A 19,326-nucleotide genomic window follows, 5' to 3' on the forward strand; every position below is an offset into this window, starting at 1 on the left:
TGCTCATAAATACTGCGACAAGGCGTTACGCAGTCTGCTTGAATACGTCACGATTTCAGAAAACAGAAACTACCAGTAGCTCGATTCTTAGCTACTATCGACTACCGACAAAGCTATCGAGAAAATTTATTTGAAAATCTGATCACTAACGGGCGGCTGTAGGAACTATTTTGGCAGTACATTTTAATGTTGAACTCTCAATACTCAATGGTTTGATTTCTTGCACCAATCTTACTATGAATGCGAAAGTTTGTGATGTGAAGTATGTATGCATGGATGTTTGTTACTCTTTCTTGAAATTTGGTATTTAGGTAGCTGAAAACCAAGAATAACAGATAGGCTTTTTATCCCGGAGTTCCCGAGGGATCGGCATTTACACGGGAAGGATGTCCACGCGGACGAAGTCGCGGGCGGCCTCTAGTTGTTAGGTAATAAATGGGTGATCATTTGACCAATGAGTAGTAATTGAAGTAATTAGAACTCTCGCTAAGGCAGCTTTGTTAAGCTACCTACTGAATTGATGTATTGCACAATAAATGCAGTCTTAAGCCTAATGTTAAAAACAACATTTATTTCGTCCCCAAAGCCATAAGTCATCAGATAACTGCATTGTTTATTTCTCGTGAGACAAATCATATTTTATCACTGGTTGCTATCTTACTTCTAAACATGAAGATGTGTACTTTTATCACCCAATGTATCTGGTTTGAACTGGATTCTCCATTTTAGCAAAAACGCTGTGTAAAGTGACAACGTCTGTTTTATGTATAACTAGCTGAACCGCGCTACTTTGCTTGCGTCACATAAGAGAGAATAGGTCAAAATTTTCCCCGCTTATGTAACATTTTTTACTGATACTCTGCTCCTATTAGTCGTAGCGTGATGATTTATAGCTAATAGCCTTCCTAGATAAATGGGCTTTCCAAATATGAAAGAATTCTTTAAATCGGACCTTCGTTCATGAGATTAACGCGTTCAAACAAACGAATCTTCAGCTTTATAAAATTAGTAAAGATAGATAGAATACGGGAATCCCGCTCCAGTCAGCCTGCGACCACGGCGAGTGCAACCTGCGCCGATACGTTGGGTATTTTAAGGTTAAATGTGTGTTCGCGTTAATTCCCGTATTTAATTATACATTTAACATGCAACGCGAGAGTTTAAAACGTCTGTTTTTTTTTACTCAACATTCTTGAAGTCTTAGGACCTTCGTACTAAAGGCTACACAAGTGTTTTATAATCACCGATTATAGACCACCTAGATTTGTATGACGGTCAGTGGCAGATTTGCAGTCCTAGCCGCTATAGGCCCCATGCCCTGTGCCGCCCCTTTTTCAGAACCTTGAATTATTCACATACGGGAATAGCAACCTACACGCGGGTGGAACTGCAGGCTGCAGCTGATATTATATACTATGCATTTGAGTTATTTGTTATTAATCTTGTTATAATCAGTGATTATTAGTAGTTTTAATAGATTCGTCATGTCTGTCAGTCTGTCCGTCCGTATGTCACAGTCATTTTATTGAGACTATGCAAACTATAAGGTTATTTGGAAGGTAGTTGTATCCAATGAACCGCTATAAAGGTGTAGTATAATTTTGAAAAACAGTAAGGTTGACACTCCATACATGTTACTGAGAGATGATTTTTTAAAAATACATCGTGTGTTGTCCGCCTGTCGGAATTGCCTCATTGCTCTATACATTATTTCTAAATCTGGTGGGTTTCTCCGTTTCTCCGAACCCGTCGCGCGTTCATCGTGCGCGAGTCCGACTCGCAGTTGCCCGATTGTTTGTCACGAAGTGCCGTCCTTAATATCTAGCCGCCCTAGGCCTGGGCCTACTGGGCCTTAGGGCAAATCCGCCACTGATGACGGTAGTCTCTTGAACTCTAAAATCTTTGAGCATCGGAATAAATTTCCGTAGCCTTGTGTATCTTAAAAGACAGACTTCTTTCAGAACGTATCATATATTTTGGCCTAATGTTGTTTTTTCATCCAAATCACCGTTTTGGAAAGCAAAGAAAACTACAGAATACATAATATTTATTTTATTTACAATTAATACTAAATCTTAAAATAATCTTCTAATAAATTACCTAAACTATGTACAAGATCTATTTACCCAACCACAAATATGTACAGATTTCATACATTTTTCAATCACTCTTACTCACAATTACAACTAATAGGCTTCATTGGAAAGATCACAATTCCTTTACCTACACTTAACAATTTTATCACAAAATATCCACTTCTCCCTTCACATTAAAATAATAGTTTAAAATCCCTTTAAATCAGAAAATGTACTTGGCTTCAAAAATATAAGATTAACAATTCTACAAACTCATATTTTCAATCACAGTTTTTTTGAATGAAAATAGCAATTTAATTCGAACAACGAACAATACGAAGTGATTGTAAAATTACTTTGAAGTTAACAAACATTAGTAATTATACTACTTTCGTGGCCAAACTTGCCAAATACGAATTTTTGACTCTGACCCATTTTTCCCATAAATCTTCAAGTTCACGTACACCCACAATGTTCTTTTCCCCAAAACTACCATTTCTCCTTGCCTTGCACCCCTGTTTACGTTAGTTCTATAACCTAATTTCTATAATACGAGTATTCGGATATAAGTATCCTAGTTCTTCTATAAGGCGGTCTTCACAAATTTGCCATCTTCCACCGTGTTGCGCGGAGTTGGTGGTTCCACCATTGTCTTTGGTGGTCTTTTAGCGCCACCTGAAATAATAATAGTCCGTTAGAGATCTTATTTCATTGTCTACTTACTTTTATTTGTGTTTGTATTCATACCGAAACATTCCAAAAGTAATCTAGTATAGGAACATTATTGAAATAATTTATGAGAAATTTCAGATTAGCGTATAAAACAATCTAATCAAGAATTAAAACTTCAGACAATCATAATAGCTACCAACGGTTTTATAAAAAATTCTTTCAAAATAAAAATTCGGGTAAATAAAAATGGCTGGCTTTATATTAGGACTTACCACCCATGAGCAACTTTTGTAGCGTCGAACAAGGAGCGTCGATAGTAACGCTTAGGATGAACGATGCTATAAACGTGATAGTTACATCCCCCATGAATTTGTAGAACTGTGGACAAGAACAATAATATAAAAAATAAAAATATGAATAAAGTTATTTAAGGTATCGCTATAATTTTAATTGGTAGTTTCGAGATCGAAGCCCGGGGCAGACAACATCGCCATCGTGGTAAAGTTGACTCTATTTCTTGTGGTTTCGGATACCGTCCCGTCGGGCTATGAGAATGATGGCATAGAGTATGTACTGTTGTATTGTTCACACTATGACACTTAATTTACCAGTTGGCAAGTCATAATCTACCTAGTCACTTTAGCCTAATAGTCGGCTAGTAAGTCAAGAAATAACCAAACAATTTAAGAGTTTAAGAAATAGCGGGGGAGGCCTTTGCCCAGCAGTGGCACACCGACGCAGGCTGAATAAAAAAATACAGTAAATAACGAACTTACATTAGAAGCATCACTGAAGTAGTAAGTCTTGACCCAGCTGCCGTTGGCAATCATGATGACTGGCAGGTGGACGAGGTACATGGCATACGACATACGAGCTGGCAGCTTCCACATCGACAGCGAGAGAAACCAGTTGATTGGACCTGAGGAGTAACAAGCTATTTGTTAATTGGTATAATTACCTTTGAGACGTTTCAAGGATAGCTAAGCAGGTGCTTGCAGGTGGTAAGTGATTGGTGTAGACCTCTACAATCACTTAGTATATCCTGAGGCCAAAGCTTACTCCTAATTAAAGTTTTTTTAAAGCAATAAATTCTGCTTTATGTGTTCCTACTTTCGTAAAAGTTTTTATAATATTATTATTTAACATTATTTCGAATACACCGTCACATGGCTATTGCGTATGAATCAAAAGAGCATTTTTAATAAAAGGATATGGAAATAAATATACGCAAACACCCAAACTAAGATAACAAAAAGGTTTGAATAACAACTGCTTACGGACAAAATCAATTTTAATCTCCTAACACATAAATTTTATAATTTTCTTCGAAGGCACGCTTAAGCCCTAACATACGTTACGGTTTATTAAAATTTCTACCTACTTAGTACACAGGATAGCTCACATCAAAGCCTTTTAATCCTTACTACGCATCTCGTTCAATTAACTGAGAAAATGTTTGCAGATAATGAAGAAATAATTTATTTAATACGAGGCTGTACCTACTCTTAACTCATGTAAACTGATTCTGAGGTGTGTATAAAGCTATAGAAAACGCGAATACAAAATAAAAATTTTCATACTAATTCATTAAGATTCATTAAATCAATATTATTATAATTTAGATAGTAGATAATAGGTATAGAACTTCCTAAATCACGTGCATCCTGTACCCATCATTTTGTTTTTTAAATGTAAAACTTTAATTAGGTACTTGCGACGTCAATTCATGTTTTCACACTCATACGACTACACTCTGTTGATACGTTTATTTGCTAATCTTAAACTAATAGACAACATTTTGTAAAGTAGTGAATATCTTAGCGAAGGACATGTTTTAGCTACTATTTCCAAAAAAAATCTAACCAACCGGAGCGCAAATGAAGCTTATAATAACTAAATGAAGAAATAGTGTTACGTGCCATGATACCATTATTTTATTTAAAACAACCCGCGCTAACAAACGTGACCACTTAAACTTTGAATGAGAACTAACAAGAATGAGAAATAGCCTTAATTAAAAACTTCCTGCAGCACTGTCTTGGAAATTAACAGCTCAACTTAAAGTGTTATTTTTCCTTTATATTCCACTAGTTTTGCAACCATTCATTATGGAAATAATAGGGAAGAGTGCAACGGTATATTTAAATACTTGTGCGGCTTGTTTATTGCTATGCTGATAAATCCACGCCAATAGAGCGTGATACTAATATTAAGTAACCGATGAGCGTAAACCCTTCATCATATGACTAAAACATTTAATTCAAATTTTATTAGTATCTCCAACCAACTCGTTCCAAAAATGAGTCTAAACCAGTTCAAACAAACAACCATTTTTTTTATGGTTAGCTATAGCTTTAAAAAAAAATTGAAAGCGCAACTTTTATCATACACGTTCGTCTAAGACATCGACCTCATAGAATAGATTCTCATAGATTTTTCGGAATTAAAAAATACCGACTTTTAGGTTATCCAGGCTACTCATAAGTATTTACAAACTATACCTCCACACTCACAAACTTTGCATTAATAATATATTTTGCAATTAATACGAATAAATATGCATTTAACACGCGAAAAATTACAGCAAAGTCAGAAAAAGTAAGTTGTATCAACAATATTAATCATTCGCTGCCTTCGTGGCTGTATCTTAGCAAGAAATCAAGCATTAATTGTGCCTTTTTGCATTTTATATGACGTTAAAAGGATGCGGTTTTCTTTTCATAATGGCTTCTATGTCGCGTGGGAAAGAAAATGTTTTATGGTTCTTAAGTTTTATGTTCTTTTCATCACCTTGAAATATATTTTTAAAGTAAACTTGTAAATAATTGAATGTTTGTCATCAACTTTAAATTTAATAAAATATTTTGATATACGATTTCACTATGATACATTTACAAACGCTTGTGGCACAAGATTTTGGATTAGTTGCGATTGATAAAATGACAGCGGATGTACGTGAAACCGCCAAAATTCCTCCTGATAAGTTAACTGATACTTATTTAGAAGTCGTTAACCCGCGCTAAGGGTTGTTCACACCTGTCCGAGAGATCCGCATAGACCGCTCGATTGAGTTTTTTAAGGACACATACTTGAGGTACTAAAACATCGTTTTACGGTAAAGGAGATGGATTCCTACACAATCTTTTTAAAAAGTTGGTGCAAGGGTTTCTTGGACAGGTGTGAAACTAGCCTAACTCTTTTGCAGACATGTCTTCAAATACGATAATCTTATTAATACATTATGTTGACGATATAATTCATAGACACAGGAAAATGTTAGTGTATGCACAAAACATGCAATATTTCATGATTGGGGCTCAAAATTAAGTTTTTAGGTCATGTTGTAGAGTAACATTTACTTACAAATTATTGTCGTATGGCGTGGTGGTGTTTTGTATGAATTATAAGGGCTTAATTGTAATTTATTGCTTTCCACTAAATTTTATTTAAAAATTTGCCAACTGAATTATTACTGATTTTACTCTACACTCCACGTGTAGTCATATTTTCAGTAAAGCTTTCATAGAACGCAACTCCTTTTCCTTCATGACATAATTAGTTTTCATGACTACTAAGATGTTAAGGTTAAACGTGATTTTCAAAGTACAGAAAAAACAGTGTAATAATAATATGTATATTATGAAGCCTGTATTTTTACTTCACTTTTGGATTGCATATGGAATTTATGATGCGAATCAAAGCTTTTTTCATTGAGGGTGAACCAAATTATTTCTGCAAAACATTTTTCTTTACCAGTTCGCTCTAATAAACCGACACTTTTCTGCCCACTACTACAATCAAACAATTATTTTTCATTGCAACTATTTTTTTTTAGTTCTTACCTCCATAACCTTGCACGCAAGCGAAGATCAGCCAGCCAAGTCCGACCCCCCAGATGCCTCTCATGTAGGCGTTGAGGAAATTGTCAAAGAACTGCACGTCGTGGTCCACTTGCATCACTGGGTGGATGGAGAAGATGCAAAACGCCATCATTGCGAAGGATAGCAGCCAGAGGATGATGATGTTTACCTGTTAGATAAAGAGTCGGTTAGTTGTGTTCGGTGATGACCATGTCTGGATTTCGATTGTATCACAAATGGGTAACGACTTCGACCTTTAGTTACAGTATTTATATACATAAAGGAGTAATTTAATGTTTTATTTTTCGTTCTAATTCAAATCGAAATATCCTTTATTCTATACTTTATTATTAAATTAAGTTTCTCAAATGTTAAATGTATCCTGAGAGCCTTACTTTGGAAATCCTGAGTTTTTTTCCTCTGCACAGATGTAGAATGTATCCGTACACCATGCCGACGAAGAACGGAGGAGCCCTGGTCAGTGTGTTGAAGTAATAGTACTGTATGTACTCGTTGAACTGCATGATACGACTGAAAATATAGAAAAGTATAAGAAGTCTGTTCCAACGAGTAAAGTAAAAAATATGTATACTGCATCAATATAAAACATCTTTTTTTAAAGTAACAGAGATTGAGCACATTGTTGAGATGTACCCGTAAGTTAAGTAAAAATTTCTTAAATAATTTTCTTTGCTGTAGAAAATAAAACCACGTATTATGAAAAAATCGCTTAAACCGTTTAGTTGTCACTATTTTAATGTAAATAAGCCCGCATTTTAAACTACCTATATTTTAACACAATATTCTGTTTAATTTACCTTGGATTAGCAAGAGCAGCAGACCAGTTATTCAAGAAGCTGTACAGTGAAGAAGACACAAGAGACAGAAGCAAGAAGACGGTGAGGGCTATCCACGCGAAGCTCTCCCGACCGAAGAGGAAGAACAGCACGATGGGACAGATTATGTATAGCTGAGTGTCCACTGAGAGGTACCAGGAGTGAGCTAGGCACTGGAGAAAAGAAAAATAGTTAAGTCTTTATAGAAGATAAAAAATAGCTTTTTATTTTGTAAATAGTAAGAAAGTTAAGCTACTAACTAAGATTATGTTTGTATGGCGTTGGCGTGAAAGTTTCCTATAGGAACAACTATCAGAAACACTTTTACAAAAATAGTAAATAGGAACAAGACATAAAGCAAAATAGACAGACATATTGTAGGCAATAGTATATTTAGCATCTCTACATCGATCAGTGAATTGCGGGAAATTTACTTTCATAGATTTAGCATTTAAAAAGTGTTGTAACACGTGATAAAAAAAAAATCTATAAAAATGATGAAGTACTTACAATTCTCAAAGGATTAACATAATTCTGCACATGCAGCAACGCGGTCCACCAGCTCTCTCTACAGTTCTCAGCAGCATGAGCCACATTCAGCCAGAACGGTCCATCAGACACGTGGTTAAACACTGAAGCTTGGAGTAAGACTACTGCAGCCAGCAGCGGGAAGATTCGCAGAAGACGGTTGAGGTAGAACAAGTGGATTGTTCGAATGAAGCGACCTGAAAAGAAAAGAGGATATTAAATTTTTGTTTTTGTGGTGGAGTGATTCAGATTTTTATTTAAGCAATACTAATAAGATGACGTGGAAGGCCCAAACGGAGATGGCGGGACCATGTCCAGACGCAGCAAGCGACCAACGGGACTGGAAATCCATGGAAGAAAGGCGATGGCACGGTAACGGGACACATGAAAAGGCTAATTGAAGAAAAAGAAACATTAGTCTTAGAGCCCTGCCTCATTAGGACGCCACGGCGGCGTCGCTGGCTAGTATTGAAATGTCACGTTGCCACATCGTTGCCACGTGAGTACGGTGACATACATTTCAATATCAACTGCTTGGATACGTAGCCAGCTACGCCGCCATGGCGTCCTAGTGAAGCAGGGCTCGTAACTACTAACTTTGTTTCTAAGACACTGGATATTAAACATGAATCTCTTAGTTACCAATTCTTAAACTATAGGCACTTGAAGTACATTTACTCTGACAAGCTAACGAGACATACATACAAATATTTGTGTGATCTACAAGTATCTATAGGATACATCGGTTTCGGGTTTTTGCACTCCTTGTCAGTGATCTATTAATAAATATAGAAGGCAAATAACCTTAGTAACACAAAAATTATAAGTCATTATGATAGAGATCACAAAATTGCTATCATATTACTTTGTACTGTATTTCTAATCGCGTTGATCTATTAATAAAAGTAAATCAGATTTCCTGAATACAAGGTTACTTTTGACATTCCTTTGTCTGGCATTAAAAATATTTGTACACTATCTATGTACCTATGTATTGTGTTGTTACTACCTTTATGTACTTTTGTATTCTAAGGTTCGAATTTTAATACACTCATCATATTTTTGTTATATTTGGTACTCTGAACAGTCTGTACAATTGAATTAGGAGTTTATATTTAAAATAAACTGAAAAATAGTGTCTACGGCGCCCGTTAGAGGCACTAATAAAATTTGCATACAACATTTCTCAATAGCTGGCTCTATTAAATCCTTTACGAGCAACACATAATTGTTTATCATTATTTTGCTAAATTATATTGAAATTGATCCCCAGAGTTTGCAGTATAAAGTTCATTAGCAAATAATATATTGATAGTAAAATGTAATACTGAATATGTATTTAAACGCGTTCAATGTTATTGAACAATACACTGAACTAAGCAAACGTGTAAGTACTTTACACCCTTGGGGGATGAAGGTATTGAACGTATAAGCACACTAAGAGGTACTATCGAACTTGAATAATATTTGGGTGGAATATTGATTTTGTATACGAAGAGTTTATAGATATTTGCATTTGTAATTGAAAGCGTCATTTGAATTATTAATGTGAGTGTAAAATACAGTTATATTAAAATGTAAAATTTTGTAGTGCAATAGTAAATGAACATATTATTTCGTACAACTCTGCATACCGTCGGGTAATACTGGTGTGATATTATTTATGTTGTTAAGAAACTTTTAAGCTACAATTTTTAAGTGCAGTGGTATGGTTGTCATTATTTCCAAACAGAGCTCATATTAGTTGCTGATTCACAAAACAACAACTAGACTCAAAACAAGTCACAAATTCGTTGTTTCGGGTCTGATAATGCTTCGATTGCTTTTTCTGGGTTTTATAAAAGTCTTTTAGGCATAAGAATTTTTACATAAAATGGGTTTTTGCTTGTTCAAAATAATATACATTCAAATGACACTCACCCTTGCTAATTTTGCCAATAGTAGCATAGACAGCAAGAATACCGCTGAGTAAGAAGAATGTGTCCACCACAATAGGAGCTGATGTGATCCATACGCTTGTTATTTTAGACATCCACTGTGGAAAAACATAATTGGTTAATATTTAGCCAAAAACATAAGATGGAACGAAAAATACGTGTTATTTGAGACCCTTGAAACCCTGCACTTTGACAAACCGAAATCAATTATTAAGTGTTATTTGACAAAAGGAAAACCAAATAGCAGCTGCAGAATTTATCATAGCAAATACGGGTAAATGACCAAGGTTACGCGCTTTTTATAAGAAACTAGCTGACCCGCGCAACTTCGCTTGCGTCACATAAGATAATCATAACTTTCCCTGTTTTTGTAACATTTTTCACTGGTACTCTGCTCCTATTGGTCGTAGCTTGATGATTTATAGTCTATAGCCTATCTCAATAAATGGGCTATCTAGCACTGAAATAATTTTTCAAATCGGACCAGTTGTTCCCGAGATTAGCGCGTTCAAACAAACAAACAAACAATCAAACAAAAAACTCTTCAGCTTTATAATATTAGTATAGATACTATTATTTTGGAAGGAAACGAACTCACTGCTCTGCTTTATACTGCAGTTAATTTAAAAATTAACAATAACTGTCTAACTGCATGCAAAAAAAAACATACTGATAAAGTAATTTAATTTGTCCGCATTGGAGTAGCTAAGGGTGTACGGGGTTTGATTCTCAATAAAAAATGTGTGATAAACAAATATGTAGGGTAAGGTTAGCCTATATCTACTTGTATTTTGTAAGTAAAAGTCTTTACGAGATAAGATTTCTTCAAGGTACGAGAACTTCCTTTAACGGAAAAACAAAGAAACTCCACTTACTTGAATAGTATACCCCATATTATGAATAAAACCGAGCAGTGTCATGCAGTACGTGTGTCCTACAACGACCCACAACATGGATATCGCCCGGATACCGTCGATGCACTCCAGTGCTCCTGGTGAAGACTTGAAGGTGAGGAACCGGCGCGTGTTCGTGTAGATTGAGAAGGAAGTGTACAGTGGACTGACTCTTGAAGCGTCTGGAACAAATATGCACGGATAAATAAATAATACATTTTTTAAATAGACCTCATTAGAAGGATATACAAGAGGCATACGTTCAGCAGTGGACACAGATATGCTGAGAAGAAGAAGAAGAAGATTTCATGTTTTGATTGCTACCTAGGTGGCACAACTGTGTATGACCACCAGTAGCGGGTTTCTCCAAAATCGGTACTGTCGAGTATTGAAAGTTTGTTAAATAATTTAAAAACTGTACTGCCAAAATAGTTCCTGCAATGCCCGCTAGAGGCATTGATCAGATTTTCATACAAAATTTCTTGGTAGCTAGCCGGTCGTCGCTAGTTTCTTGTGATCAAGAATCGAGCTACACGTTTCGTGTTAGATTTTCGGGTCAAGCAAAGTGCTATATGTTACTTTTTTAATTTTTTCTCAAAAGTTGCTCGGAGCTTTTTTACCGTGCCCAGTATATGCCAATTATTTTGCGTTTTATTACATGCAACTTGTTTTATAAATTCTGAGACATGTGTGAATTTTATGCATAACGGCCTGCGCCCTACATCTTCGCGTATAACATCTATACTTATATTATAAAGCTAAAGAGTTTGTTTGTTTGTTTGATTGTTTGTTTGTTTGTTTGTTTGAACGCGCTAATCTCAGGAACTACTGGTCCGATTTGAAAAATTCTTTCAGTGTTAGATAGTCCATTTATCGAGGAAGTCTATACTAATATTATAAAGCTAAAGAGTTTGTTTGTTTGTTTGATTGTTTGTTTGTTTGTTTGTTTGAACGCGCTAATCTCAGGAACTACTGGTCCGATTTGAAAAATTCTTTCAGTGTTAGATAGTCCATTTATCGAGGAAGGTTATAGGCTATATATCATTACGCTACTACCAATAGGAACAGAGTACCAGTGAAAATGTTACAAAAACGGGGAAAATTTTGACCCATTCTCTCTTATATGACGCAAGCGAAGTTGCGCGGGTCAGCTAGTGCTTATAATAAAAAGTAAATTAAATTAAAAATAGTTTAAAACAAATAATGCACAATATCGTGTTTAAAAGCTATAAATAATAACACAAAGCGATTCATAAACGTCATAGTAGTAGACATAAGTTTATTTAAGCTTATAATACTACTTGAAATTTTGCATTATAACTGACAGTTCGTGACTGCAGTGCAAATAAACGTTAACAAATGAGGGCAAAGCGTTCGTGTAATAATTCATCTTTGAGACGTTTCTATGCTTTAAATATCATGAAATTATTTTGCAAATAATAATGTTATTATCATCAATCGCTAATACTAATATTATAAATGTAAAAGATTGTCTTTTTGTTTTGTTTTCCGTTTGTCGAAGCGACTTCTATTGATTTCGGCATTTAAATATTTGAAGATTCGAACTAACCCTTCGCAGTCAAAATGAGAAAATGTTTTAAAGAAAAGGTAACAAAGACATAGTGTATACATATACTTTATATTACATATAGTATAGTATAGTATATTATACATATAAAGGCAATCAACAAGTACATACCTCTTTTAGCGACAAAGTGTTGATAAAGATCATAGCAGGTACTAATGAGGCACAGTAGACCAATGAAGCCCAATATGCCACTGAAACAAAAAAAATATTTTCATAAGAAAGATATTCATTAAAAAATGCGTTAAATAAATGCAAATAATTGTCTTTTCATCTGCCGATATCTCATAGTCTAGATGTATTTATAACCTAGAAAAACATAGTTTTACTTTTTGTCCCGGGAAATGATTTAACTTTAACAACAACAAAATCACGGGTAAAAACTAGTTGTAATGTTGATATTGATGATCGATGAGCGGTTATCGATAATATAATTTAATGCAGAACAAAACAGAATGTAAAATCAATTGAGGTTAAGCCGACGATGACTTGCTGAATTAAATTATATCAAGGAAGGTCGATGTTCGAGCATTGACTTCTGCGATTCTTTTGTTGACTTTCATCAACGTTAATGTTCTAAGTTTGTCATTTTTGTTTAAGTAAGACTTTACTTCTATAAAAATATAGCCTTGGTCATGCTATATAGGCTTTACATTTTGATTTTCGAGCTATGGCAAAGTATTTCAGTCTAGATTTTTTTACAAAAAACATCACTCGTATTATATAAGATCCAGGGACACACTATTGCTAAGATATCAGCTTAAAGTCGGCTTCCAGTCTAACCGGATGCAGCTGAATACCAGTGTTTTACATAAAGTAACTGCCTATCTGACCTCCACAGCCCAGAACCTGGGTTATGTAAGACTGGTTGTCAGACGTTCAAGCTTCTGACTACTTTTAACGACTGTCAAAGATCTTCAAAAATGACACAGACCGAAAAATTACAGGGGCCCACAATTTAACGTGCTAAGAACACTTAGTTAATCCTAAAATATACCTACTAAGTTAATTAAATTTTTCAGAAACTTACATAGCAGTATAATCAGCAGGCACCAAAGGTTTGTCATTCGGCAATCGGCAGAAGTACGGCCGGTAACTGATGTTTAACGCCGGGATCTTATCTTCAATAAATGATATAGTTTCATCTATAGAACATACTCGTGGAATACACATAGCTAAGGCCATTGCACGACGCGCTGCGACGAACACGGGGAAAATCCTGGGAAGAAAATTGGTACGTTAATAATATATTATATTATATTTATTCTTCAATCCATACTTAATATCATAAATATATAAGTGGGTTTGTTTGTCCTTTTCCGTACAAAAATAGGTCACAAAATTAATAAGAAATTTGAAAGGATTAAACATACAATTTCTGACTCTGAAAGTTTTATAGGCTAATCTTGAAAATTAGGTATCCCTTAAGTATCTAAAATAGAGAATTAAATATAAAACGCGGGCGGAGCCAGGCAAGTCGGTAAGTTTAACTTTACTTTAATACAATATGTAGTTATTCCTATTTTCTTCCATTTTACGTCGTTCTTATGAATAAAATGTAAACAATACCTTATCAAAGGTTACCTACAAATGCAAAAATAGAGCGATTGATATATCCTATCAATTGGATTAGACGTAAGACAAAATCGTACCTACATCGAATCCTTGATATCTATTAAATACATCTTTAAGTAAGTATTCTTTAATCCTTTATTTCCTTGGACGATATTTGCTTTCTTAAATTCGTTTAATTTTTTATCATAACACCGAGGTATTATTCTTGAATAAATGATTAAAGACAGAAACAACATTTTAATCAATCATTTGATTCTGACGAAAAAGTTATACGTATGACGTCATCACCACAGCATGTTTAAACTAAAAGAAGCGTCTTTGACGTTTAATGAAGAGAACTGATATGAATTAGACACATGTCCTCAATAGAATTCGTTTAAATCTGTTTATCAGATGTACATAGTACTACTAATGTACCAGTTGATATTATACCCAAATGAATACAAAAAAAATCATCTACGATTTAAAAAGGAACTCCAACTTACCGGCTCTCAACAGGCTCGCCAAGTCCAGTGATCTGATGAATATAATTCTTCATCGCCATAAATTGCTCTGCCACTTCAACCGTCTCGTTCCCAGGAGGAAACGGAAAGTCAGGTAGATCGGGGAAATCTGGCCATCCAGGCCAGTCAGGCCAGGAGGGGACATCCGGCACTTGTATGGGGTTATGGTCCATGGGTACTTGCACCATACAGTATTTGCCTTTAATATCCATGTCTTCAATCTCTCTGCTTATGCTTAAACATTGGAAGTAGTCACCCATGTCGTTCCAGTTGCCTTCTCCGATACCGCTTGGAATTCTCGCGCTGGCATCTATGACTGTAGAAGAAGTTATAGAATAAATGTTTTGAACTTATTTCTGTTTCTTTGCTGGACAAGGATCTTTGCCTTAAATAAGGGAAATGAACAACATGTTCGTCTGGTGCAGATTGTGTGAGACTTTGCAAGCCTTTAGAAACAGTTTATAAAGAACACTAAGGTATGTAACAGGTGGTAATTATTTCCTATACACTTTAAAAACCAATTGATGTTTTGTGTTATGTTCAAACTATTGATCACAAGCGTGAGTAGCAAATGCTTATATCTCGCAACTGTAACTTTTTTTCATGCCAAATGAAGTATGGAATTCAATGTCTGACTGTTGTTTATTATTTTCATTAATCTTTTAATCGATGGATAGATTTAACACCTGCATATAACGCTGATAGTGTGAAACAAGGTGGTTTGTTTACGCAAAAATAATCTAACGATCACATCATCACCGTGAAATTTAGTTTTTACTAATCTTTATTTTGATTATTTCTTTATTTATTTGGATGAATGTTGTTTTATTTATGCATCTAAAATTTTAAAATACAAAACTTAATTTTCGGTAAAAAGCCATTGTTCGCTTCACTTTTTGTATCATGTCAACGCCAAGTCTCTATATTTGTCCCTTTTTATATGTACGATCCGATATGTCGCGGAGACTTTTACAAACATACAGACAACGGACACAAATTACAACCAGACTCGAAACAATAATTGTTTGTGGATCGCACAAATTATTGTCCCGTGTGGGAATCGAACCCACGACCTCCCGACGCAATGGTAGCGGCGTGGTGACCTAGACCACTGCGCCACGGAGGCAGTCTTAAAAAGCTGCTTAGAAACGATTTCTTATGAACATTTGATTGCATTAGGCCAGCTTGGTGGACTGTAGACCCAGCATGTTCCCTCTCTTCATTCCGAGAGGAGACCCTTGCCCAGCAAAAAAAAATGCTATTACTAATTAAAGTTAGTTCATTTTCACGTGGTACCTACAATATTTTCAATGCAACAAGATAGATAGCAGCCTAATTTAATTTGTACATGAAACGTGATAAATTATATCAACGATAAACACATAAAAATGTGTACGCATTAATCTAATCGACATTCAGTATTCAACAATATAACTACTGATTATAATTATGAATCATTTAATTCGTCAAAATATACAATATCTTTATTGATAAAAAAGGAAAATCACGTCTGAAACTACAATTGAGTGATGATGATAATGTTTTAATGTATAAAGAAAAAAATTGCTGTGTAATGATTATTGTATAATGGCTCAAAATATTTCAGTGCTGTAATGATTTTATTTAGCGTAGATGAATTTGTTAGAATTATAATTTGTGGCATGACTAAATTGATGTAAATATACATTACATACTAAAAATTCAAAATATGTTCAAATTATAAAAGTCTACGAGTAGCTTCTGTTTCTTTCTACAGAAATTGGAGTCTCAATTTGCAAACCGAGAACTGAACTAGTGTTTTCTTGACGCTATAGAGCCAAGACATGCATAGTTTAATTAATTTAGTTAATTAATTATACACTAAATCTAGTTAATAAAATGCGTTTATTTCTATGTTGACCATTGATTGTTGAAAACTTAATTAATAAGTAGTTTTCAAAGATAATCTTTCAATATTATATTTCCACGTATTAGTTAAAGCTTCATTTAATATCATACCTAATTGGTTTTTTACCAAGCTTCGGCGAAGTAATTAATTCTTTTAATTAGTAGATATTTAATAAGATATTCTATACCTTTACACTTTATTATATTTTATTAAAGAGATTAATTATCAGCTGTCAAGCTTTTGACACTGAAATCGTCACATAACTAGTACTAGCCGATATAATAGCCGATATATGATTGAGTAACAAATATCTATGCCTCCAAACTTTAGCATTTTTAATATTAGTATAATGTATGTTCGGAAATAAAAGCCATTCCACATTGCACATTGCGGCATCGCCACGGTACCTAAACGACGTCACTGCAGTTACATGTAAACTGCACCCAGATGCTACTCCGCAAATCTATTAGTAATACGGCCAAAATATCGCAGTGCGGTGCCGCAGGCTATCGTGTGATGTAGCCGTTTATTTTGTAGTTAACTACATTTTGATCATGTTCTATTGTGTTACTAAAGTACCAATAAGTTAGCTTGTAATAGGTTTAGCTTGGTTTGAACGGTAGTGTACGTAATGGCTGCTTATCATCAGCACGGTAGTACAACTGCTAATTACACGATCTGGGGTTCGACATACGGTATGATCAGAGACTAATAAATAACCTAGCTATATTAATTTAACTTAATTGACGTTTAGTCTATATCGCTGATTGTTGGCAGCTCCTCGCATGATCAATTATTGTATCAACCACATTGTAAAACTTTTGGCGATTGAAAAGAGTGGCCGTGAGTTTCTCGCTAGCTCTTCTCATAAGGCTCTACCCCCTTTCCGAGCTAGTGGTAGATTCAGTAATTGTAACGACTATCATAAGTCATAACTTTTAAACTCTCGCGTTGCATGTTTAATGTATAATAGAATACGGGAATTAACGCGAACACGCATTTTACCTTAAAATGCCTAAAAAGGCATTTTAAGGTAAAATGCGTGTTCGCGTTAATTCCCGTATTCTATTATACATTAGACTATCATAAGTGTCAATATTTGACCTAAATGAATAAATGATTTGATTTTGATTTTTGATTTTGATTTCCAGGTCAATCAACGTTCTATTGGGGTTTTCTCATTTCTTTCAGAATGCTCTTAATTATGAGTCCGAAGTTTAATAACATGTCCGGTAGATGGCAATTAAATAGTCCATCCTCTTCTTACATGGGACTAACATTTTCAATTACAAAAACTGACTGTTTTAAATACACCTTCGTATACGACAGGCTAGATATTATAAATAAAATACCTAATACTAGTTTTAAATTGCACGGAAGGAACTGAAATCTATATTGTTATCATAATCAACGTTACGTGTAAAAACCACTGACGAATATCGATTCAAAATAGTAATTAATTGTCGTCACCCGATAACGATGTATAAAGCATAAAGATTATCATAGTACAGTAATCTTTACTTTGTAAATATATTGAACTAGCTGACCCGCGCAACTTCACTTGCGTCACCTAAGAGAATGGGTCAAAATTTTCCCCGTTTTTGTAACATTTTTCGTTGCTACTCCGCTCCTAATAACCGTAACGTGATGTTATATAGCCTATAGCCTTCCTCGATAAATGGGCTATCTAACACTGAAAGAATTTTTCTAATCGGACCAGTAGTTCCTGAGATTAGCGCGTTCAAACAAACAAACAAACAAACAAACAATCAAACAAACTAACTCTTCAGCTTTATAATATTAGTATAGATGAATACGGATTGTAAAATTATAAAATCTGATTGTGAATTATAATCATAGTTTTATGTACACTGTATTACTATGATATACTATTATAAATGCGGAAATTTATCTGTCTGGTGTATTTTTATGACTAAACGGCTGAATCAATTATGATAAAATGTGACTTGGAGCTATAAGCTCCTAAAAACTATAAACTTTTTATAGGTATAAGCCTATTTTTATAAAATCAATATCTAAAGCATCAAGAGTGATCACGGACTAAAAATACTTAGGATATTTCAAATAAACTTTGCATTCATTAAAGCGATAAAATTAGACAAAATGTTTAAGATTTTCAAACTATTAAAAACAAAAAAGTTACTTTAAAAAACAATTGTTGTAATCAACATTCCACCCTATTTTTCATCAAAAATGTTTGAAAAATGCCTAAGAATAAAAAATTTAAAGTATTAAAAAATAGTAGTATTTATAATATAAAAATACACTTACAAGTCAAACCCAATCGATCAGAAGACAAAAAGTTCAACTGTTTACTACACTCCTCTGAATCCAGAACATTTTCATACAATTCTCTGTCAAAAGCACTTCGACAATCCACAAAAATCACTCCACTTAAAACTACAGCGAACAAAATGTATTCTTTCCCACCCATCTCGACCACGCACGAAATCACAATGGCGAATTTTTAATTGCACTCTTCATATAAGGATAATGTAAGCCTGATAATAATATATTAGGATAACTGATTTCGTACTGATCGATAAGCTAATCTTGTTCATTTATCTTTGTTTTTGTTAACACGTGCAAAAGTTTTCGTTCATGGTAAGGTATTAAATAAATTATTTTTTTACTTAACAGAGAGACAGTCAAATATAAAGGTCCTGTTTTTTATTTCAGGTATAGACTCTAAAAGACCCGGAGCAATTACACGGCAAAACATTTTTAAAATCATATGTATATTAAAAAAAATATCACTTGTTTTAATATTGAAGTAAAACAGTGTGAGGAAATGAATCCTTGATGGGACTCAGAGTCTCTCAGCCCACACATGATCAGCGTGGTGGATTCAAAGCCCAGCCCTATCTTATTCTCGGGTGAGACTTCGAAATTAGCGTAGATTATCAGGAATTTAACTATATTTATTATAATAAAAAAAAATAACTTAGTAAGC

General features: G+C 34.4%; 1 protein-coding gene across 1 annotated transcript; it reads right to left on the minus strand.

Annotated features, from left to right (window-relative positions):
* Window positions 1–2,064: 2,064 nt before the first annotated feature.
* Window positions 2,065–18,818, minus strand: LOC142978006 (O-acyltransferase like protein-like). Its single transcript, XM_076122213.1, has 13 exons — window positions 18,645–18,818; window positions 14,447–14,780; window positions 13,417–13,605; window positions 12,501–12,580; window positions 10,784–10,983; window positions 9,892–10,006; window positions 7,954–8,168; window positions 7,426–7,616; window positions 7,003–7,138; window positions 6,590–6,776; window positions 3,524–3,666; window positions 3,020–3,125; window positions 2,065–2,750 (listed from the first exon to the last, which is right to left on the minus strand). The coding sequence occupies exons 1-13, from the start codon at window positions 18,805–18,807 to the stop codon at window positions 2,659–2,661; spliced, it is 2,151 nt and encodes a 716-aa protein (XP_075978328.1). The 5' UTR covers window positions 18,808–18,818; the 3' UTR covers window positions 2,065–2,658.
* Between the last annotated feature and the right edge of the window lie 508 nt (window positions 18,819–19,326).

Source organism: Anticarsia gemmatalis, chromosome 13, assembly GCF_050436995.1.
Source record: "Anticarsia gemmatalis isolate Benzon Research Colony breed Stoneville strain chromosome 13, ilAntGemm2 primary, whole genome shotgun sequence".
NCBI classification, from domain to species: Eukaryota; Metazoa; Arthropoda; class Insecta; order Lepidoptera; family Erebidae; genus Anticarsia; species Anticarsia gemmatalis.

What these genes read in the sequence shown, in the direction of transcription:
- LOC142978006 (XM_076122213.1), bottom strand. Translation starts at nt 18,807, where the DNA reads ATGGGTGGGAAAGAATACATTTTGTTCGCTGTAGTTTTAAGTGGAGTG. An exon ending in GGCGAGCCTGTTGAGAGCCG is followed by an intron (nt 13,606 to 14,446) that starts GTAAGTTGGAGT and finishes TTTTCTTCCCAG; the next exon opens with GATTTTCCCCGTGTTCGTCG. An exon ending in TTGCGTGCAAGGTTATGGAG is followed by an intron (nt 3,667 to 6,589) that starts GTAAGAACTAAA and finishes GTTACTCCTCAG; the next exon opens with GTCCAATCAACTGGTTTCTC.